The sequence below is a fragment of the Macrotis lagotis genome, chromosome 5 (assembly GCF_037893015.1).
Source record: "Macrotis lagotis isolate mMagLag1 chromosome 5, bilby.v1.9.chrom.fasta, whole genome shotgun sequence".
NCBI classification, from domain to species: Eukaryota; Metazoa; Chordata; class Mammalia; order Peramelemorphia; family Peramelidae; genus Macrotis; species Macrotis lagotis.
Window position 1 is genome coordinate 174,439,762 of NC_133662.1, and position 24,457 is coordinate 174,464,218.

Sequence of the window (24,457 nt, forward strand, 5' to 3'; positions counted from 1 at the left end):
GGTTGATTGAATGATCTCCTGAGGTGGATAGTGTAAAATATTGTTAGGCCCCTTTTACAGAGAAATGAAGTGACTTGATCACATAGTGAATGACTATCAGAGACAGTCTAAACCCACATCTACAGTCTAGGAATCTTTGCAGTGGTAGTTTAAAAAAGTTTAAAAACTCTCAATATCAGCAAAATGGTTTACTGTAATTGAATAATTCATATGAGGAACTTGTGAGTAAATGAAATGTTCATTATATGAAAAGATGTCATTTGATGAACCATCAGAAGTTTTGCAGATGTTGCAGGATCCTCGAAAAGACATTTTTAAAAAGTTGCTGAGTTTATATATGTAGTAGTTGAACTTATGAAAATTAAAGCTAAGGGTCATGAAAGTATGAATACATGTATTCATTTAGCTTTAATTTTCATGCCAGAGTTTTAACCTTTGATATGGAATGTAGATTGTTTTTGTGTTGACATAATCATTATGACCTAAATCTTTTTCCTTTCTTTTGAACAAAATTTTTGAAGGCGTTCCTAACACTAATATTTTTTTATTCCTTCCTTTTCAGCCCTGGCTTCCAAAGTACAGTATTAGCCTCATGTTGTTTGTATTAAGCAGCTTGTTTCACCAAACTAAGTGGGTGTGGAATGTTGAAAATAACTAATAGGCAGTGATTGGTCCACTCACAACAGCCCATGGAATAAACACTGAAGTAATAATTTTATGCTTCTCTTAAGGAAAAAAACTACCTTGTGGCCAAAAATACATATTTGCCAAATGGCCTTAAAGATAAAACTTTGTTTTAGATGTTGTTTGACTAAGCCCCAATTTTGCTTTTAGAGAGGATGTTTCCTAAATGTCTTAAGAAGAAATGGTATTTATTTGTAGAACTTTGTGTTATGCTCTAACATGAGAGGAACCAAATTATTATATGTACTTCATTAGGAAATTTTTAAAATTATCATGGAAAGTTTTCTAGTGTCTTTTCATAACTTTCACTTGAACATTACTGTGCCTGAAAGTTTCCCTGCCTTTTTTCTCATTTAATTTGAAGAGATCTAAAGTTATTTTCAAGACAAGAGGGCATTGCTGAAGCAAATTCCAAAAATCTCTCATTGTAAACTATTTTCTTGTTTCCACTTAGATAATTCATTACTCCAGTAGTCACTTATTAAAAACCCCACCCACCCAAAGCTTATTTTATATCAACTTCAATAATATAAGTGCTAGCAATTATATAGTGTTTTTAAAAAAGCAGTTTGCAAATATCTCATTTTATCTTCACACAACCTTTCAAGGTAGATACTATTAATAACTCATTTTGCAGATGAGGGAAACTGAGGTAGACAGAGGTAAAATGATTTTTGCTCAAGGTTATCCAGCTAGTTAGGTATTTGATGCCAGGTTTGAATTCAGATCTTCCAGGTACAATCCTATCTATTGAGTCATCAATTGTGAATTGTTTTGTTTTTAGGCAACAAAATTTCATATTAATTTGAGAAATTAATGAATTCTCCTAAGATTGAATTCCATTCATTTGAGGAATGCTTTTAAATACACTTGTTCAGGGAAGCTAGGTGGCACAGTGGGGGGGGCAGCTAGGTTGCACAGTGGATAGAGCACCAGCCCTGGAGTGAGGAGTACCTGAGTTCAAACCCAGCCTCAGACACTTAATAATTACCTAGCTGTGTGGCCTTGGGCAAGCCACTTAACCCCATTGCCTTGCAAAAACTAAAAAAAAAAAAAAAAAAAAATACACCTGTTCATCCAACAAACTGGGTTGTCCTTTTGACAAAGTTTCTAGGAATCTTTACTAAGGGACAAGAAGGTGGGAAACAAAATGGTAAAACATAAATGTCACACTAAAGTATATAATCAGTCAATAGCCACTTATTATCATGGATCAGGCAATATGCTAAGCCTGGGGATACAAAAAAAGGCAAAAAGACACAGAAACAGCCCCAATCCTCATTTAAATATAGACCATTTATATATTCATCATTCATTCTTAATCCCCACCAAAAGAAGCCAATTTTTTAAAGTTCCCGATTGAGCTTTAGAACAGGAGCAACAAGACCGATTCAGCAATGCTGTTCTCTCAGATTTTCTTCTGACAGTTACTCGAAGTCACATGATACACTTAGTCTTTAGAATTGTTGGTGTAATGTTTGTTAGATGATGCTATTCAATATGACTCAATTTTCCTAAACTATTTTAAGTATCTGAAAATTGAGTCATACAGTGCATCATTACCTGCAGAGGTAGCTTTTTTAGATAAGTCATACATTTGTGGTTATTCAGTAAGTCAAACTTGATATTGGGGGCGGGGTGAATTATCCAGGCAGGGTGAAGACTTCACTTAGGATTTCTGCAGAATTTGAATTTATTTTTATTTTTTATTTTATTTTTATTTTTTATTAAAGATTTTATTTATTTTGAGTTTTACAATTTTCCCTCAATCTTACTTCCCTCCCCCCACCCCTCACAGAAATTAATTTGTCAGTCTTTACATTGTTTCCATGTTGTACATTGATCCAAATTGAGTGTGGTGAGAGAGAAATCATATCCTTAAGGAAGAAACATAAAGTTTGAGAGATAACAAGAAGAATTTGAATTGAATTAAAATTGAATCAGTTTGAATTCCAGCTCTGCTACTTACATTTAACCCAGGGAATTTGTAGCAAATTATTTTAATTCTGGCCTTTAGCTGCCTCATGTGACAAATAAGAGATGGGCTAGATGACCTCCAGATTCCCTGTAGTTCTAAACTGTGATAGGATCACAGGTTCTTCATGATAAGGAGGGATCAACAGCAATCACCCAAATAAAGTTTACTTTATCTTGTGTCTTATTTCAAAATAATCTCCTGGGCAGCTAGGTGGCACAGTGGATAGAGCCTGGTGGAGTCAGGATTACCTGAGTTCAAATCCTCCTAAAACTCCTCATTTTTAAGCAATGCATTTAGGTCAGACTACTCACTGAAAGTTAGATTTAGTGCATGTAATGCTTCATCAATAATCTATCATTTTCAAAATTAATAGATAGAATTTTTAGATAATTGATAACTAAAAATGTTGACCTTTTATCAAGTAAGTTCTGCAAAAAATGTGTCATGTAAAAAATGTACATTCTAGAAACTAGATCCCTTTTTTTCATTGTTGCAAATTAAAAAGAACAGCTGACTCAGGGTTCAAGAAACTTTGATTGGGGCAGCTAAGTGGAGCAGTGGATAGAGCACTGGCCTTGGAGTCAGGAGTACCTGGGTTCAAATGTGGCCTCAGACACTTCATAATTACCTAGCTGTGTGGCCTTGGGCAAGCCACTTAACCATATTGCCTTGCAAAAACTAAAGAGAGAGAGAGAGAGACTAACTTTGATTCATCTTCCCTCTGAGATTTATTTGAGCAACACTGAGCAAATCATTCAACTTCTATAGGCTTCAATTTCTTAATCTGAAAAATGAGGTTAGAGGAAATTGCCTGAACTTTCTTCCAAATTGAGTTCTGTGATCTTATGGTTTATGTCATAAACAGATTTTTCTGTACTTGTTCATTTCCCATTAGATTAGATTAAATAATTTATTAAATGCTTTTTAATATACAAATCACTAAGGTCTAAACATCTCAAATTCAAATATAAGCAAAAAAAAAAAAGATGGTCCTGCCTTTAAGGAGCTTTCATTTTAACAGGGGAACACTATACACAAAAGGACTTGGGGAAGGCAAACTTGTACAATTAAAAGTTGTTATGGCTACCTTAGGTAACTTCCTCAAATGGAAGGAAGTTCCAAAGAGGAACTTGGTCACCAGTGGGGAGGAGCCAACAGAGTGTCTCCAAAGTCTCCATTATCTTCACTCTGGGGTAGAAGTGGAAAGGTCTGGAGAATCCAGAGCTTATTTCTGGGTTAGATTATATGGAAAATACTATTAACATGAGTAGAAATGAAGTAATTTTTGCTGTTTCAGCCCTGCCCAACTCTATGAACCCATTTGAGGTTTTCTTGGTTAAATATATGGGAGTGGTTTGCCATGTCCTTCTCCAGCTCATTTTTCAGATAAGGAAATTGAGGCAAACAGGGTTAGGTGACTTGCTAGGGTCACTCAGCTAGCAAGTCTTAGCCAAATTTGAACTCAGGAAGATGAGTCTTCCTGACATTCTATCCATTATGCCACCTAGCTGCCTTCCAAAATATCAGTAATGATAATTATTTACATTTTTAGATTACTGTAAGCTTTATATAGTGCCTTCCTTAAGACAATATTTGTAATGTGTAGGTATTACATGTAGGAATATGATAATCATATTCAGCTAAGTAAACAAATTTAGGGAGGATAAAGAACTCACCTAGAGTTATGTAACTTAGTTTCAGAGCAAGGATTTGAAACTCATCTCTTTTTGGGGGGGGGTGACTTTTCATACAAGTTAAGTGATCTGCCCCTCAATGAAAAGGTTAACAAAAATTACAGATGATTACAAAATATGAATTTGAACTCCTAGTTCCTCAATCTGGTCAATTCCCATGATCCACTTCTTTAATTATCTTAGCTATAAAAAGGGATGACCAAACCTTTGATGTTACTGTCACCTAGAACTTGTGTCCCACTTTCCATGTTCAGGAATTCTAAAATTCATTTATTTGCTTATGTCATCTTTTATCATTCCCTTTCTGCCTATGATTTACTATTCATTTGTTCTCATTGTAATTTCTAGTCTCTTATAACCTTGAGGACTGTCCCAGGCCATTCTTTCTGCTTTGTCTATGTTCCCTTCCCTTCCTTATACAGTTCTCAGCTTTCAAACCCTTTGCTTCCTTGTTCCCAGAACCAGAATTACTCCCACCCACCATCCTTCATTCTTAACTCCTATTTTGCTGAATAGAGTAAGAAGTCACAAACCATGTTGCAAGGCTTCATTCTTAATTTGTAACAAGGAAGTCCTACTTACTCCCTAATTTATTCTCTATTCCACTTATCAAAGCAACCATTCTTTCCTCAAACTTTTCATAGCATCACGTCCATCCACCCTAAGGAACTTTAATTTAATTATCACACAGTCATTTTTCAAGCATGTCCTGATCTTCATAACCCCATTTGAAGTTTTCTTGGCAAAGATATTGCAGGTTTGCCATTTCCTTCTCCAGTTCATTTTATAGATGAGGAAAATGAGGCAAACAGGATTAAGTGACTTGCTTAGAGTCATACAGCTGGTAAGTGTCAGAGGTCAGATTTGAAATCAGGAAGAGGAGTCTTCCTGACTTCAGGCCTAGATCTCTATTCACTGTCACCTAGCTGCCAATGTATACATTTTTATACTTTTTTGAAAAATAACTGAAACTATGAGAACTTTTTTTTTGTCCTTATCTCATAACCCTCTTTATATTTATATATTTATATCATCTACTCCTTTACTCAAGCCACTGGAATGGCCCTTCTTTTGGTTTAGGGCAATTCTACTTTAATCCTATTTCTTCCAACTTTTCCTGCTCCCCTAATTATCCCATCTCTCACTGTGCTCAGTCTCTACCCATTTACTTTTCTATCCTGATGTCTAGAAACACATACTTCTCTTTTTTAGCTAAATCCCTTTAAAAAGCCATCCAACCACACATTGCCTTTATTTCTCTTTCCCCTAGTTTCTGACCATAACAATGCATCATATACATTCCTGCAAAAGTAAATTTTCCTTAAGTGAAGATCTGACTAGGACTTCCTGACTTGAATATTCAACTCCACTGACCTCTTAAGGTCTCCAGGTTAATAGAATCTCATCTATTTATCTTTTAAAACCTTTTATAGCCAGGCCTAACTCCATTAGATATTGCTACCTTTCCTTTAAAAATGTTTAATAATATTTTATTTTTCCCCCACTTAAATATAATATTTAGCATTTATTTTTTAAATTTGGCCTATCTTTTTTATGTATTATATAAACTAAAAGCAACATTATAGGATGATCAGCTCTGAATGTCTTACCTTTACTCAGCAGTGCTGTGGCCTAAGATAACTGAAGGATTTATGATAAAGAATACTATCCATCCTCTAAACTGGTATCTGAATACAGATTGAAACATACTTTTTTTTAACTTTATTTTTCTTGAGGCTTCTTTTGGGGGATGGGGGAACATCTATGTTTACTTTCACAACATGATATTATGGAAATGTTTTGCAGGATTACACATTTTTAACCTTTATTAAAATAACTTGCTTTCTCAACGAAGAGGAGTGGAATGGGAAGAAGGGAGAGAATTCAGAACTCAAAATTTTAAAAATGAATGTTAAAACTTCTTTTTTTTATATGTAACTGGGGGAAATAAAAATAAAAATTTAGCATTCATTTTTACAAATTTTGAGTTTCAATTTTTCTCCTTTCCCTCCTCTCTTCCTAAAATGATAAACAATTTGATATAGGTTTTGTATATGCAGTCATGTTGTATGATGCTGTGAAAGAAATAGAACAAAAGGAAACACCAAGAAAAAAATAAAGAACACGAAAAGAGTATGCCTCAGTCTTCATTCAGAGTCCATCAGTTTTTTCCCCTGGGTCTGGATAATATTTTCCATCATGAGCCCTTTGTAATTGCCTTGGGTCATTGTATTGCTGAGAAGAGCTCAGTTGTTCACTGTTCATCATAAGACTTGGGTTCTGCTCATTTCACTTTACATCAGTTCATATGAGTCTTTCCAGGTTCTTCTGAAATCAAAGTGCTCATCATTTCTTGTTGCATAATAGTATTTCATACATTCATATATCACAGCTTGTTCAGCCCTTCCCTAATTGATGGGCATCCTACTACCCTCCTTTATTCCACAATCCAACCAATCCATCCTCTCTCTTGCTTTTTGGAACACATTTATTTTGTTTTGTTTTTTACAAGGCAGTGGGGTTAAGTGACTTGCCCAAGGTCACACTGCTAGGTAATTATTAAGTGTCTGAGGTCAGATTTGAACTCAGTACCTCCTGAATCCAGGGCTGGTGCTCTATTCTCTTTGCCACCTAGAGCCACCCCTTGAACACATTTATTTCTTCTACCTAGCTCTCCCTTTAAGATATATTTTAACTCGTGTTCTGCATGAAGCCTTTCATGACTTTCCCTTTAGCCATTGCCCAAACAAGCTCCCCAAATTATCATGAATTTAACAACTTTGTATTTAATGATTTTATATGTAAGCTCTGTGTACATGCCAAATATATGTAAAATCATGTACCCACATACATGTTATATGCCTCTTTAGCATGTAAACTTCATGTACATAAGGATTATTTCATTCTTTTTATTTGTATCTATCACCTAAGCATGGTGCTTAATCAAGTTTGTTGATTGATTGATCTTACTCCCTTCAAAACTCTTTGAAATCTGACCTCTGACATCATTCAACTGCAATTTTCCCTCCAATGATATTTTTTTATTCCTCACTCTTGACTTTTTTGAAGCATTTGATACTGTTCATCACCTACTCCTGAATAGAATTTCCTCTCTGGTTGACTAGGTGGCAAAATGGATTGAGCACCAGGCTTGTAATCAAGAAAGCTCATCTTCCTGATTCCAACTCCAGCCTCAGATACTTAAAACTGTGTGACCCTGGGAAGAGTTAGCCAGGTTCACAAACCTGGTATCATCCTCGGCTCTTTATTCTCCCCACACACATATCCCATCAGGTGCCAAATCTTGTTGCCATTGTCTCTACAGTATTTTTCACATACATCTCCTTTCCTCTGCTCAGCCACTGCCCTAGTTCAGACCCTCATCTTCTCACTTGAACTACCAAAATTACCTCTTCTACTAACAATTTACCATTTGTTTCCTTTCCTCCAAAATCACTTCACTCCAAGCAGGTCTATTTTAAAAGGACAAATCTGAGCATGTTACTCCCTTACTCAGAAAACTCTACTTCCTGTTGCCTCTAAGATCAAATATAAACTCCTTTGGCCTTTAAAGTTTTTTGACAACATGCCTCCCTCACATCTTTTCAGTCTTAGATTACTCCTTTCCAAATACTCAACTGTCTATTCCAGGCATTATCATGGCAAACTAGGGCCATTACCAGTGAACCAAATCTACCTATGAGCTGAGAATGATTTTTACATTTCTAACTATAATTGTATTGTAGTTAAAAAATGTAAAAACCATTCTTAGCTCACAGGTAGGTGGTCGGCCAGATCTGAGCCTCCAGACACTGCTGGCAGTACTGGCATACTTGTCACATTGCCCTCATGGGCCACCTGCATTCTTAATCACTTTTCTACTTCCACCTGTTGGAATCCCCAGCTTCCTTCAAAACTCTGCACAGGTCTCCCATAGATTCAATGCCTTCCTCTCTAAGGATATCCTGTATCTATTCTTGCATATCTTATATACACATGCCTATTGGTATACCTTTGTTTCCTCTGTTAGGATGTATGAGAGCAGAGACTATTTTTGTTCTTTGTATCTCGAGCAATTATTAACTTTCCAGGCTAGTTGTAACTATTAATAAATGGCTATTGATTGATCAATTGTTTCTTAACATTGGATATAGGAAAAATAAAACCATTAGGTTTTGGTTTGTAGTTTTCCACTTATTAGAGTAGCTGAAAATTCCAGGAAGTATCACAAATGCAGATGGCTATGGATTTTTTTGGTGGTTTTTTTCACTTTGTTTTTTTTAGAAGGAGGAGTCCAGCCCCTGTGATTTCATTAGTATGTGGAAACTTCCATGTCAATAGATTATTTGTAATTTTTAGTCCTGAAGAATGGCTTGGGGCAGTGGGAGATAGTTTACCCAAAGCCTATGAACACTTTCAGAAACAAAATTTGAACTCAGCTCTTTCAATGCCAGGCTGTAGCCACTCTTGATGAAGTGGGCCACCCTTTTCTATCTTTTGTAGCCCTATTATTTAAAGTCTCCTTTCTTTTTCTTTATGTGTAAAGCTTTTTTTTCCCAGTTTGGCCTACTTCTTCCTTACCTGAAAGAGTCACTCATTGATCTGTTAAGCATCTACTATGTCCCAAGCAAAGAGAAAGAAAAAACAGTCTTTGCCTTAAAGGATCCTTTCACCTCCAGTGGGAAAGATGACACCGTTATGAACACATTATTTAAAGGATAGATTGGAGGGAATGTACTAAGATTAAGGAGGATTGAAGAAAGCTTCTCACCAAAGGTGAGACTCTAAATGAAACTTGAAGAAAGCTCAGAGTTGAAGACAGAGACAGTTCTAGGGGTACAGCCAGCTCTCAGTTAAGATACAGGTTGTCCTGGGTGAGGAACAGCAAGGAGAACATTGGCACTTGGTAGCACAGAAGACCTGATGCTTATCCAGAGCTAGCAGTGTGACTAGTCACATAACCTCTGCCTGCCTCGGTTTCTCCAGTTGTAAAATGGTGTTAATGTAGCATCTCCCTTGCAAGGTTTGTTGTAAGAATCAGATGGCATATTAGTGAAGCACTTGTCACATAATATGAGCTGTCTTCTCTTTCCCACCTCTCCACCCCCCCCACACCCACCTAGGAACTGACCAGGTGAGGAAAGGCTTTATAAAAGGGCTGGGAGGTAGAGCGGTTAGCCCTTTGCCAAGCTTGGGAAAATGACCTCCTTCTCCAGTTTTTTGTATTGCTGTCCACTCCCATTCTGGGCTTACTCAGAGCTATGTTGGCATGGTTTTCCTTTGTCCTTTCAGTCTCTCCCTGATATATTCTAGATCTTATCATGCAATATTGAATTAAGGATTCTGAAGACCATTTTGCTGATGTGCGAGATCCACTTTTTTTTTTTCATTGAAACATCTTCTGAAGAGGAGTTAGTGGTAGTTGTGTCTTCTGAGACTATAAAACCAGAGAATAAATATTTTATAGTAAATGAAGTAAGGGATCCTGCAGAATCCAAACAGGGTCATATGAGTCTGAGTCATCTTAAATCGTTAAACTCAAGGACCTCCTCCAAGAAAACCCTAACTTAAAAAAACAACCAAAAAAAGTTTTAGTGCTTTATAACAATGTGTTTACAAGATTCAAGATGAGCTACATTTTAGGGGAGGATTAAAAGAACTTCTAAGATATATATACTTAAAGTAATAATATTGTTTCCCCAATTTAGATGGGAGATAGCAGAGAATAGGAGGTCTAGAGGCTTGGGTTCTGCTGGTCATTGACACAGTGTGGCAGGAAAAATGGCTTGGATGCAACAAAGCACAGTGCTATGCCCCTTGAAAGGAGTGCCTGCAACACTCCATGTTTTTTTACTTTAAAAAATAAATTTCTCAGTGAAATCTTAACTCCTTTTCATGCTTCAGCATTTTCAGTAATCTAACAATATTCTTTTGGTAATCTTTTCTACAAATAAAAAAGGATTCTTTATTCAAACATTTTGAAAGCATCTAGGCCGATCTCTAAGAAACTTTTCATCTAGAAAATGCTAACAATAATAGTAATAGCTAGCATTTATACAGTACTTTGCAACAACAAGCCTTTAGTATTTTTAAATATTTAAATTTTAACAATTAGTTTTTAAATTTTGAGTTCTAAATTTTTTCCCTTTCCCTTCATTGAGAAGGCAAGCTATTTGCTATAGGTTAAACGTAGTCATGCAAAACATTGTTACAAGCATGCATTAAGCACCTATTGCATGTCAGACACTGTGTTAAGACTTTAAATTTTGCAAAGTGCTATCCATTTGTCATTTCATTTGATTCACACAGCTGTGGTGAGGTAGAATCCTACCCAGGATCACACACCTTGACTTCAGCTGGATTTGAACCCAGGTCTTCTTGACAAGTCCCAATACTGTATCCATTGCAACAATCATAATAAATAATTTTATATTATAATTATATTTATATTATGATACAAAATAGTTTTGTTTTGCCTTTTCTTTTTATCTAAACAGTAGAATGGACAGAATTTCTGCTGGAGTCAGTGTATAGAGGTATTTCCAATGAGTATCAGTATGGGTCTCTCTTTAACTTTGCACATACAATCCTGACAAAGTTGTTTGAAAATACAATAGTACATTCACTTGGGGGGACATTGTAATTGCAAAGAATTATATTTTTAGTTAAAAAATTAGTAAATAATCACCATGCTTGTTGAATGGATTTTGATTTTGGAGAATAGTATTTTATATCTTTTTTTTGCTTCAAATGCACTGTAAACTATACCTGAAATTATTTTTTATTCTTAACTTTATACATGATGATTAAAATGAGTATTTCCATAGCACAAAACTACATGTATTATTTACAGCCAGATTTTATTTTGAAATATAGAAATTTAGTATGCAATTTTTATACATAATAGCATGCCTGTGGTTTTTTCTAGACTTTTGTTCTCTTTTGTGTATAATTTTTTAAAATGTTGCAGTTTCCTTTTTTCTTTCTTTTTTTTGGGGGGGGGGAGCTACCCTCTCCCTCTTTCCCTTTTCATTTCCCCCACCATTGAACAAAAAAGAGGAAACAAGTGAACTTTTAATAGCTGTGCATAATCAAGCAAGACAAATCCCAATATTGGCCATATTTGAAAAAGTCTTCAATTCTAAATATGTTTCATCATATCTCTGGAAGGGGAGATCATTATTGGTTCTCTAGAAATGTCATTATTGCTTTGTTCAGAATACATTTATTAATTTTAATTTCCTCTCTTCCATCACCTGTTGGTTCAGGGCATTAGTGCTATGTTTGTCAAAGTAAGGCAATGTTAAGGATATATCCATGGTTTAAAAAAATATATATCTGCATAATTGAATCTGACTATATCCATAGTCACCTACAAAGATCTAACCTTGAAATCGTCATGATTTAAGGTTCAATGTTCAGATAATAAAGGTAAATAGATAGTGTCAGAATTATTTGTCTGGATAAGAGAAAATAAAGGAAAATTTATTTTAAAACTTTTTGATTCAGTCTATTTTGGACATTTCTTTTAAACCTCCATCTGTCTTTTGACCCCAGAAAGATGCTTTTGGTAGCCTTTAATAATGTATTTTGTTTTTATTTTGTACTGTGTGGGTCTAAATAAGTTAGTAATTTTTAGAAGACCAGGTAAGAGTTTCAAGTGATTAGCCATGTTGTACAGCTACAAAAAAAGCAAATGAGTCAGAAATGAGATGAGAGATGTATGTATGGAAAAAACACTGGATTCAAATTTGGGAAGATAAATTTGGGTTCAGAACCCTGAGCAAATCACTTATCCTCTCTTTGCATTTTTTCTTTACCTGTATATAAAATGGGGATGATTTAAATAAAAATAGAAGTGAATTTGATAAATGAAGCAGACACTGTTTCAGGATGGTACAGAAAAAGACTGTCAAAACACTCTTTAAAATGCATTAAAGTTGTTTTTGAAGTTCAGCTACAGGAATAGATTGTTGAATGACAACCAAGTAAAAGGGTTCTTGAACTCTTGTTAAAAAAAATAAAAACAAGGGGTGGCTAGGTGGCATAGTGGATAAAGCACCGGCCCTGGAGTCAGGAGTACCTGAGTTCAAATCCGGTCTCAGACACTTAATAATTACCTAGCTGTGTGGCCTTGGGCAAGCCACTTAACCCAATTTGCCTTGCAAAAAAAACATACATACATACATACATACATACATAAATAAATAAATAAATAAAAACAAATTCATTTCAAGGTAACTGATGGTGAAGCACAGAAAGGATATGATGTGATACAGTATGGTCTTAATTCCAGTCTGGTTGGGACTGAAACAATCTTTCAAGTCAGTTACCTAGATTTACTAGAAGTAGAAATAATAATAATAATAACTAATATAGTGGTTACTCTCTTGTAAGGATTGTGCTCATAAGCACATCACAATTACCTCATTTTCCTCACAATGACCCTGGGAGGTAGGTGTAATTATACAGTATGGTCTTAATTCCAGTCTGGTTGGGACTGAAACAATCTTTCAAGTCAGTTACCTAGATTTACTAGAAGTAGAAATAATAATAATAATAACAACAATAATAATAATAATAATAATAACAACAACAACTAATATAGTGGTTACTCTCTTATAAGCATTGTGCTCATAAGCACATCACAATTACCTCATTTTCCTCACAATGACCCTGGGAGGTAGGTGTAATTATTATCCTTATTTTACAGATGAGGTAGCAGAAGCAAAGAAGTTAATTGACTTGCTCAGGCTCACACAACTAGTGAATATCTGAACCTCAATTTGAATTCATGTCTGTCCAGACCTGGTGAGATCTAACTTCCAGCAGCATATAATTAAATAGTTTTTGGAAATCAATGTGCAATAGAAATGATAATTTTCCGATGGGACAGTAACTACCAGTAACCTTTGGACCATTTGAGGGAGGGGAAGAATTGCCTTATTTGGAAATACTTGAGTCCTAATTACTTTTTATTGATCCTGTAACTATTTGAGGAGTCCACTTAGTATGAAAAGGATCTCATTCCTTTCTCTTGAGCTGGAGGTATGATTCTCTGTCTGTGATCTGACATCTTATTTATAAAATGATTATATTATCATAAGTAGGATAATATACTATGCAAAATGTGGTGACATTTTTCAATAGCTGGAATATGCTGTTCTGGACATTAGATGTTAGTAGAAGGGAAATAGGTTGACCCTTTCTCAGGAATATGTATATTAGGGCCTCATTGCCTTTGGGGTGTGTCATGGACCCCTTCTCAAATAAGGTTTTTAAACAGACAAAATGAAATACATTAGGGTACCAAGGAAATCATTTTTATTGAAATAGTCATCATAATTTATTTGTTTGGTTTTTTTTAGGTTTTTTTGCAAGGCAAACGGGGTTAAGTGGCTTGCCCAAGGCCACACAGCTAGGTAATTATTAAGTGTCTGAGACCGGATTTGAACCCAAGTACTCCTGACTCCAGGGCCGGTGCTTTATCCACTACGCCACCTAGCCACTCCCGTCATAATGTTTTTCAAACAATTTCTCAGACCGCAGGTTAAGATCAGAGGGAATTCTCTTTCATATATTTGGACAGTCTTTATAGTTCAGAGATTCTGGGATTCAAACTCAGACCCTCTGGTTCCAATCTCGTACCTTTTTTCCTCCTCTGAATCACACCAATTTATTTCTATGTTAAGTCACTAGTTTGTTTCTTAACTGACAAATATTTTTGAGGACCTAACTCATTTAAGTACTTAACATGAGTTCAAGAAAATGTGATCTTCTGTAGAAGCATCCCCATTTGATAATAGGATGCTGAAAACCATTATTTTGACTGCTTTTATTGTACTGTTATTGGGTCATAGACAGCCTCAGTATATAAAATATTTGGGGATTGTTGGATTATTGAGACACCAAAAATTCTTAGAGATTATAAATAGCTATTTTGCTTTTCTGAATGAAATGGTGCATTGCGAAAGCTGGGTGTGATTAAACTTCCTAAATCCTCAATAATTCTCAGAATAGCAGGCTGAAACAATGAAAACCACGTCAGAATGTTCTCTAAGACATAAGAGATGGCATCACCATGACTTTTGAATTTTGAGAATCAATGAATCCTTTTTATTCTTTTTTCCTATGCAACTGAGTACTTTAAATATACAAAATGAAAACAACCTTATTTTAGTATTTGACTTTAATTTCATTTCATCTTTACCAATTAGATCACTTCTTGCAAGCAAGTAATCATTAGTAACCTTTTTATACCATATATTCTGTTGGATAACTAGATGAACTAAAGTAAAAACATTTACTTGAGGGTAATGCTGTTGTAAGGGGTGATGCTATTTAAGTGGTTCTGAAACTGCTAGAGCTACCAATAGAAAAAGAGGCCCTGCCCTCAAGGAGCCTAGATTCTAATAAGAGAATGTTCTCATATGTATGTCATAATAAGAGAACATACTTTCTTATAGTGTTTATATAAAAATGGTGGCCAGGGAAGGGTGTTTTGGACTGAGAATATATGGGGTAAGTCCATAGGGGCAATTTATTGGTCTATCCTTTCCAGTTAAATTAGTGTTTCTGAAGCTAGAAAGGGCATGTGAGGGAAGGAACACCAAGAAAGGGTACTATCAATCAGAATAAGAGGTTCCAGGTTGGGAGCTGGAGAGCCAGGACAGGGGCTGGAGATATTGCATAAAGATTAATTAGGGAGTGGGTCTGCCTACTGTTAGGAAGGTCCAGCTAGTTAGAGAGAATTTTCTCTCCTCAGGGTGGAATTTGGAGAGCCCAATCATTTACTCTTTGCCTTATCTACAATTTTTAATTCCTCTCATATCTAACAATTGAAGCCATATAGCATTACTTAGTGAATATTTTATTAGACGTATTCTTTTTTATAGCAGTGGGAAGTTTGATAACTAGATGAATGAAAGTAAAAACATTTACTTGAGGGTAATGGTGTTGTAAGGGGTAATGCTGTTGTAAGTGGTTCTGAAACTGCTAGAGATACCAGTAGACAAAGAGTCCCTGCCCTGGAAGGCATTGCACAGTTTCCTGGATAGGATCTAGATTGGTATTTCTGTGCTTTTTATCTTTGGTCTATTCCATCACCCTGGAAAACTGGCTCATTACTTCAGTGTTGTCGATATTTTTTCACTCTTATTGATAACTGTTTGCAACCCTTTCATATTTATTCATTTAAATGAATAGGCCTTTTTTAAAAGGGTGAAAAAAGGCAATTAGATACAGCATCTGTTGCTTTGTTTCTGTCCAAAGTTTAAAGGTACCTTTGCTGGATGGTGTCTCATTCATTCATATGAATATTTTGGTAATAAGTTCTCTAAACTTGACTTTATGGAGGCATCACAGTGAGAGGCCTTTGATACAGTCTCTGTGCTGGTCAGCATTTATTAATGATTTGGATAAAACAATAATAACGCTGCTGCAAGGTGGATAGAGAACCCCAAAAGTAGGAAAGCCTGTGTTCAAGGTATGCCTCTGACAGTACTGGTTATTACCCTGTCACTTAACATCTCTGCTTGGGTAACTCTAAGTCTCTTGAGTTACAGAAAAGAGCCAGACTTGACTTGGTAGAGACAATTTCTTCTCTTACGTAATTCTTGCTAGCAGCAAAACCCCATTCCTCCCCCCTTCCTCCCATTCATAGAAAGTGTGCTTATTTATTAAATTTCCAGGTGACATTCAACTAACATATAGCTAACACAGCTATATGGAAAGTCAGGATTCCAAACAATCAGGATGAACTGATAGACTTGTTGGGCAAAAATGTAGCTAGCCAAAGATTTGGACTGAACATGAAAGAATTCATGTAAAACAACTCTGACTCAGAAAGGTTTATTTAAAAAAGGTTTATGTAAGTATTGCTGTGATTAACAAAAGCTAAGAGGAAAGAAAGACTAAAGCCAAGAAACCACTGATCCCTAAACAACCAAAGCCACCATGAAAGGTGGAGTAGTAAGGAAAGGTATGGGAGCAACCTCAATGACATAAGCTACCATGAGAGGATGAGCAGTAAGGAGAAAAGTATAGAACAAGAGAGGTTACTTGGGAAATCATGTTCCCCCAGAGCTGGCTGCCCTCCCAAAGAAAGATAAGCAACTCAACTGAGGAATGAGTGAGCTTTTAAGAAGAATGCCAAGAGATGTAAGTGGGGGCAGGTAGCTCAGAGAACATAGATGAAGTAAAGAGAGATGAATTGATGAGGGGGCAGTAGCCCAAAGACTTAATCTTCACCCAGAGCAAGTACCCCTATTTTGTTTTTGAGGGAGGGGCAAGGTACTTGAACAATGAGATGGGGGTAGGGAAAGATAATACAGTCAAATCAGTACAAGAGTACAGATTAATAATTATAAAACATTTGTATGTCCAATATTTCCTCAATTTCAGTCCAATTACAAAAAAAACTTAATGTAGATAGCATGTAAAGTTCAGACTGTCAACTCCACAGATGGCCTTGAGTTCATTTCATGCAATCACCTCTTCGTGAGGATATTGGAAGGAGCTGGAAACAGCCTAAGAGACTAGAAGTCTAGAAGAGCTCAGATAACTGTCATAAAGAAAAGCTTTGAAGGCCTGCCGTGGGGAAGAGGAGTCAGAGTCACTGTACTTGGCTCCAGAGGTCAGACCAGGAAGCAGTGAATGGAAGTCACAGAAGCAGATTTCAGCATCTTGCTGAGCAATTTCACTGTGTAAAAGCAGACTTCTTAACATTTATGAGGAGTTTAATATTAACATTTATGTAGAGTTTGACATATATAGAGACTATGCCCTTTCAGTAGAGCTTTAAGGTTTACAAAGTGCTTTGCAAATATCATTCTCACAACACCCCTTGGAAGCAGATATTATTATTATGCCTGTTTTACCAACTAGGAAGTTAGGGAAGAGAGCAAATGAAGTGATTTGTTATGGGTCACTCAGCTAATAAAGGTTAGAACTCAGGTCTTTCTCACTTCCAGTCCAGTTATTTACTGCCTTATTTCTTGACTACAGAGAGGAAAAATAGGAAAAAAGGGTAAAAAATCATGAGGCAACTTTAGGTTTGATATAAAGAAAAATTCCATAGCAGTGAAAGCTTTAAATATGTGTGTATATATATATATATATATATATATATATATATATATATCTTCAAATCCTTTCATGTCTTCTGAAATAGAGACCAACATTTTAGATAAATTTGACTTAATAAAATTGTATGTTTTAAATTGTGCACAACAATAATAATCTTGTATTTAATAAAGTACTTCAGGGTTTGCAGAAAGTGTTTCCTTAAAACAGTCCAGGAAGGCAGACAGGACAAGTCTTATTGAGCACCATTACATATGAGAAAACTGAGGTGAAAATCCATCTTGGGTTTCCTAATTCTGGGTTCACCCTGTGCTCCCTCTGAGATGTTTGGATAGCATCATTACCTTTCTGTGAAGCTACCAGAGAGTATTGTTGTTATACCTAAAGCAGTTATACTGGAAAGTGGGCACAATATTATTCATTTTAGCATTAGCCTGAAATAAGAGAAGGCTTTTTCTAGAAGGTAGGATTTTAGCCAGAGTTTGAGGGAAATTAGAAGGCAGAGGTGAGGCGGGAGAGAGCATTGCAGGTATGGAGGGTGGCCAGAGGAAAACCCTGAAGTCTAGAGATGGAGTATCTTGTACATGGAATGAAAAGGTCATTGTCGCTTGATCTCAGAGGAAATGGGAGATTAGTAAGATATTTAAAGCCCTTCTGCCTTGCCAAAAAAAAAAAAAAGGAAAGGCATGGTAATTCACTGCTGGACTGTGAATTAGTTCAACTTTGTTTTGGAAACATAGGAAGGCATCACGTTGTGAAGAGCTTTGACCATTAAATAGAGGGTTTTATATTTGATCTTAGAGGTAATCGGGAGCCATTGAAGTTTAATAAATGGAAGAGAGACATCCTCACATAATAACTAGGAATCTGAGGTAGGATTTGAACCAAAGATTTACTGATTCCCAAGACTGCACTTTTTGCTCTGCCACCTGTAAACTCTTCCTTTGCCATGGAAACTTTTCCACCCTTTTTCCCCCCACTCATTTTAAAGAATGCTTGCTCAATAATACAGTTGGATTGTAAGCATTTATATTCTTTAGATTAAAAAAATTCTTTTTGAGAAAGGGAGAATTGGATCTTCCATGACTCTGGGTAGGGGAATAAATTTTTTAACTAGATTTAATATAGAGAAAGTCATAGAAGACAAAATAGACTTTTGATAAAATAAAAATGAAATGCTTTCACACAGGTAAACAATTGTGAGAGCAAGATGAAAAGATTCAGAGAAATCTTTAGAGAGCTAATAAGTCTGAACTTCAGAATCTATATGGAATTTGCATAAGTTATAAGAGATACAAACCAACTTAAAGTGTTTAAAATTACTAATAATGAGAAATATGTAAATTAAAGCAAGTATGAAAAGGAAAAAATAATACAATGAAATAAGAATTAAATCATTATTCTCTAAATTGGCAAAAATAATGTAAAGAGGTTATAAGGAAAGGCATGGTGGGGGCAGCTAGGTGGTGCAGTGGATAGAGCACTGGCCCTGGAGTCAGGAGGACCTGAGTTCAAATGTGGCCTCAGACACTTAATACTTACCTAGCTGTGTGACTTAGCCCCTCTGCCTTGCCAAAAAAAAAAAAAAAAGGAAAGGCATGGTAATTCACTGCTGGACTGTGAATTAGTTCACTGTTTTGGAAAGCAATATAGAATTATTGACAAAAAAATTATAGAATTGTGTATATACCATTTGGTCCAGAGGTCTCTATTCCAATAATTAACAGGAATAAAAACCCTATTTGTTGAAACTATGTATTCAAAACAGCACTATAGCTAAAAGCAAGGGGATATAAGCAACTTTTGTTACCAGGGATTTGGGGAATAAACAAATTGTGGCTATGAATGTATTGGAATATTATTGTCCTGTTAGGAACAATAGATATTTATGAAAGTATACACATTTAAAAGAAGAATCTGTTGACTTGCAGCTATGTAAATTTAAAGACCACAGAATATAGGCTAAACATGAAGGATGATATTTGTCCTTTTTCGTGTTTAAATTGACAGGTTTCCATTTAACAGAAATTCATTGTAAAGAATGTAGATAATTAGCTGTTGAAATCTCTTGTCATTTGTTTAAATTTCCATGGAGTAAATTTTTTGTTTATATTGGTTTTCATTATTTTTTTAAATTTTTTTTGGAAAGATTTTACTTATTTTGAGTTTTACAATTTACACCCTAATATTGCTTCCCTCCCCCCACCCTCACAGAAGTGTTTTCATTTTAAAAGACCAGCATGTCAATAAATATATAAATTGATTATTTTTTTTAATGACAGTGAAATCATATGTAATGAAAGGTAAGCAGTCCTTATAACTATCATAGCCTCAGCTCTCAAGGGTTTTGGCTGGGGTGAGTTGTCTGTTAAATTTTGCTTTGAGTCAGAACAGCTGAGAGTAAAGCTTTCCTGTCCTTGAAATAGTTACTCTCACTTTATAAATATGTGGAGTACAAAAACCTCTCTAGTTTTTGAGGTTTAAACCAAGTATTCATTGATTCCAAATTTAGGCTGTGGTATGTGAACCTTGTGGCTCTGAGGAAATCTAGCTTCGAATACAACTCAGAACAGATATTTGTGCTCATTGTTGCTTTGTCCTTTATTCTTGATAATTTAACATATCAGAAAAGTCCAATTCTAATACAGTGCTTTCACCAAAAAGTGAATTCTTATCTAGACTAGTTAACAAGTTCAAGAAAATCAGATTAATTTATTCATGAAATCAGAGGTGATATTTTTGGTTGTCTTCTGTGAAAAGATCATTATATTTAGAGCTGGAAGGAATCTTAAGGTTGGCTAGTCAGACTTCTGATGAGACCATCTGAGATCAACAGAGATTAAGTGACAAGGTCACACAGGTAGTGAATGATAGGACCAAGTTTCAGTCCTATGTCCTCTGACTCCAAATCCAGAATTTCTCCAGATGAGCAAATTGAGCCCCAGTGAAATTGACTGACCTGCTCATGTTGTTTTTCAGTCATTTTTAGTCCTATTAGGGTTTACTTAGCAAAGATACTGGAGTGTTTGCCATTACTTTCTCCAGTTCATTTTATAGATGAGAAAACTGAGGCAAACAGGGTGAAGTAACTTGCCCAGCGTCACATAGCTACTGGGGCCAGATTTGGATCAGGAAGGTGTGTCTTCCTGACTCTAGACCCAGCACTCAATCTATTGTGCTACATATCTGCCCCTGACTTGCCTGCCCAGCATTTCATTCAGCACCTTCTATATAACAGGCAGCGTCCTAGATACTGAAATGATCTTAGTTTAGTGGATTTTAAACTTGAAGGGGTGTATTTGTCACAAATTTTTCACAAAATTTTCCTTTGTTAAAAAAAGGCAAATTATAGTTGTAAAAGAAGCTTATACATAGTGCTTCAATATTTAAAAATGCTATATCAACTTTAAAGTTGATAGCACAAGAATTAATCCTCATTATATGGATAAAGAAACTGAAATTCAGAGGATCCAGTGTCACACATCTAGTAAATGAAGTAAGTAGCTCATATGAAATCATTATTTTCTCCTAACCTTGTTTGGTTTTCTTTCTACTGCTTCCTTTTGTCTTCCCCAGAATAAAAATTAGTCATGGTTCATATTGTTTAAAATAACTTTTTCAAAATAGTATTTGAATTTAAGCACTACTACTTTGGAATCTGCTAGTAATTTGGATTATACTGGGTTTGTAGGAACTACCAAAGAGCATAATATCTATCCTCAAAATACTTTTCTTGCTAAATAATTTAAACAATTAAATAAATAATCCTTGCAATACCCTCTCAGACTAAATGCTCCAAATTGGTGACATCAGTAAAGTATTCAGAGTTCAGTACAGGAAAAATTGGGGAAAATAGGGCTCAAATTAATAGTAATAATGTTTTATCCTTCGTTTTTGAAGAAGACCACAACATCAGGGAGATGATGCCATGACAAGCACATGAATTGGATTTGAGTGAGGGGGAGCTGTGCTAAGTCACGAGCCTCATTTTTTCCTCCAGAGCCATCTGAGTACAGTGGCCAGATATGATTCAGGATGACTGGAGATGGCCCTGGCTGTGAGGCAATCAGAGTTATGTGACTTGCCCAAGGTCATATGGTTAAGTAAGTGGCAAGGGTCTGAGACCAGATTGAACTCCCATCCTTCTGAATACAAGGCGAGTGCTATATCCATTAGGTCTTTGACAAATGGATAGGATTTAAATAAAGTGCATAAAGAAGCCTTTTCAGACGAATTTGAGTAAAACTCAGTAATGAGAATGATTATGGCATGTTTTGAAGGTAAGAGAGAGTCTGGTAAAAGCGAGTGTTTGAGAGTAATGGGAAACAATTATTTTGTATGCTGGGGCATTGCAAGACCTTACATAACAGGATAGGGAATTTGGACTTGACCATGGATTGTGGAAGAATCTACTGAAAGAATTTGAGCTGTAGATCTAAGTAGCTTTCCTTAAAATGTGTAAGGAAGCATGGACTCATCCCAATTAATCCAAGTTCTCCTGAATGGCTAGAAAAACTTTTAATACCATCAGTTCAATCCCCCATGGTGGCTAGCAAGCATCCCAATTCCCTTTATCTAATTGGAAGATGGAAGAATAGCGGTATAGATATTTCCCCCCCCAACACCTGCCAGAGAGGACACACTCTTGGGCTCTAGGAGTGAGGTTCATATCAACTGAACACAACTCCAACCTTAATCCCCTGAAGCTTATCACAGACACAACAAAGACAGAAGCATCTGCAGCCCTACAGCTTCCTTCAGGCCAAAAGGACTTCTTACCACCTTGCTTTTGCAGGTTGATATGCTCCTCCCTTCTAGACTCTTCTCCAGGTCAAGCCTTTGGCTGATTTCTTTTTCTTTTCTTTTTTTTTTTGTTTTTGCAAGGCAATGGGGTTAAGTGACTTGCCCAGGGTCATGCAGCTGGATTAATTATTAAGTGTCTGAGGCTGGATTTGAATTCAGGTCCTCCTAACTCCAGGGCCAATTCACTGCACCACCTAGCTGCCCATTTATTTCATTTGGCTGACTTCTAACCAGAAAGTCACCTTTATCAAAAGATTGGACTGGAATGAGTTATGGAATGTGTGTGCATTTTCCAAATTAGGAGGTAGGGCCCTTTTCATTGTATATACCTCATCCTGCCTTTCTGAAAGCCACAATGCTGTGTGTGTACTCACCAGACCCTCCCTCTGCCACAAAAATTACCTGGCAGCATTATGCAAGATTTAACTAGAGGAGACTAGAGACAGAGAAACTAGGAAGTGGAGAAGGGATGTGATAGACTCCAAAAGTAACTGAAAATTCAATTTTCTATTTCATTTATTTTATTTTAGTTTCAGTTTCAGGGGAGGGGGTTGCAAGGCAATGGGGTTAAAATGACTTGCCCAAGGCCACACAGCTAGGTAATTATTAAGTGTCTGAGGCCAAATTTGAACTCAGGTACTTCTGACGCCAGGGCGGGTGCTCTATCCACTGCACCACCTAGCTGCCCCTATTTCATATATTTAAAAAAAAAAACACCACAACACCCCCTCCAAACATGGAGGGAGTTTATTGGGTTCCGTGGCCCTCTAATTCTACATCCAATTGTTCTTTATTTTTAATAGCATTTTTTCCTCTTTGCCAAGATTGATTATATCTGTCTTTGGTAGGATAATTTCACAAATTAACCATTTAAGTTTTATTTCTGTTTTCTGAATCCCCTTCAGTTTATATTTCTCTTATTTTGATATACATAACCTTACAGTTTATATTTCCCTTATTTTGTGGTACATATGGCCTAACAGCTGTTTTAGTGGACTACCCAGCTGCAATCCTAATTCTGTGTTTCACTTTAGCAGCATCACGCTATTGGGAAATTACCTTTAGGAGGAGTCTGCTGATATTTTTTATTATTTTTTATTTTAGTTTTTTTTTTTTTTTGCAAGACATTGGGGTTAAGTGGCTTGCCCAGGGCCACACAGCTAGGTAATTATTAAGTGTCTGAGGCTGGATTTGAACCCAGGTACTCCTGACTCCAGGGCAGGTGCTCTATCCACTACGCCACCTAGCCGCCCCAATTTTGCTCATGATTTCTTACAGAATAATCATATTCATATAGAGGAAAGATGCTTTTTTTTCCAGAAAAAAACATGATTTTTATATGAACACAAAGTACAGTAAGCAGGGCGGCTAGGTGGCATAGTGGATAGAGCACCTGCCCTGGAGTCAGGAGTACCTGGGTTCAAATCCAGCCTCAGACACTTAATAATTACCTAGCTGTGTGGCCCTGGGCAAGCCACTTAACCCCATTTGCCTTGCAAAAACCTAAAAAAAAAAAGTACAGTAAGTATAACCAGGAGAACATTGTATATGGTAATAGCAATATTGTAACAGTGATCAATGATAAAGACTTGCCCACCCTGATCAAGATAATGATCTACAGCAATTCCAAAGGGTTCATGATGAAAAATGCTATCTACTTGCAGAGGAAAAAAAACTAATGAATTTTGAGAGCAGGCTGAAGTATAATTTTTTTCAATTTCTTTATCTTGCTTTTTTCTTTCCAAAATGGCTAATATGAAAGTGTTTTTGCATTATTTCACATGTATAATTGATATTATATTGCTTGATTTATCAATGAGTGGGGGACAAAAAAATAAAAAATTTGGAACTCAAAATTTTTTTAAGTGAATGTCCAATATATAATAACTTTTTAAAATATAAACATACTGGCTTTGTGACCCTTGGTAAATAACTTATCTTCTCAATGCCCATATTATAAGCTGAAGGACATTTGCTGATCTGCATTGGTAGAGAGTATCCTGCAACTAGTTCCCTGGACTAATGAAATCATAGTCCTGGACAAAAAATAAAACAAAACAAAAAAAAGCCCTAAACCCATACAATATGTACACAGAAATATGCATAAACATATGCTTATCTTCTACTGACAATCTATTGTTGCCTCTTCTTGTCATGGAGGTGACCCCTCCTCTGGTATTGGAAACTTCTTGCAAAACAGAAAAAAAAAATCAAA

At 35.9% G+C, this 24,457-nt stretch overlaps 1 protein-coding gene across 6 annotated transcripts in view; it reads left to right on the forward strand.

Annotated features, from left to right (window-relative positions):
- Positions 1–24,457, forward strand: part of SNX9 (sorting nexin 9) — a 111,924-nt gene that overhangs the window by 3,373 nt on the left and 84,094 nt on the right. For 2 of the 6 annotated variants that reach the window (XM_074187916.1, XM_074187918.1), the window contains exon 1: positions 13,818–14,877. The exons of 1 other annotated variant lie outside the window; for it this stretch is intronic. In XM_074187916.1, coding sequence (XP_074044017.1) covers positions 14,836–14,877 — 42 coding nt within the window. In that variant the 5' untranslated portion in view covers positions 13,818–14,835. Of the gene's footprint in view, positions 1–13,813; positions 14,878–24,457 lie in introns of those variants that run through there. 3 more of the 6 variants (XM_074187917.1, XM_074187921.1, XM_074187920.1) reach the window with 3 other exon arrangements.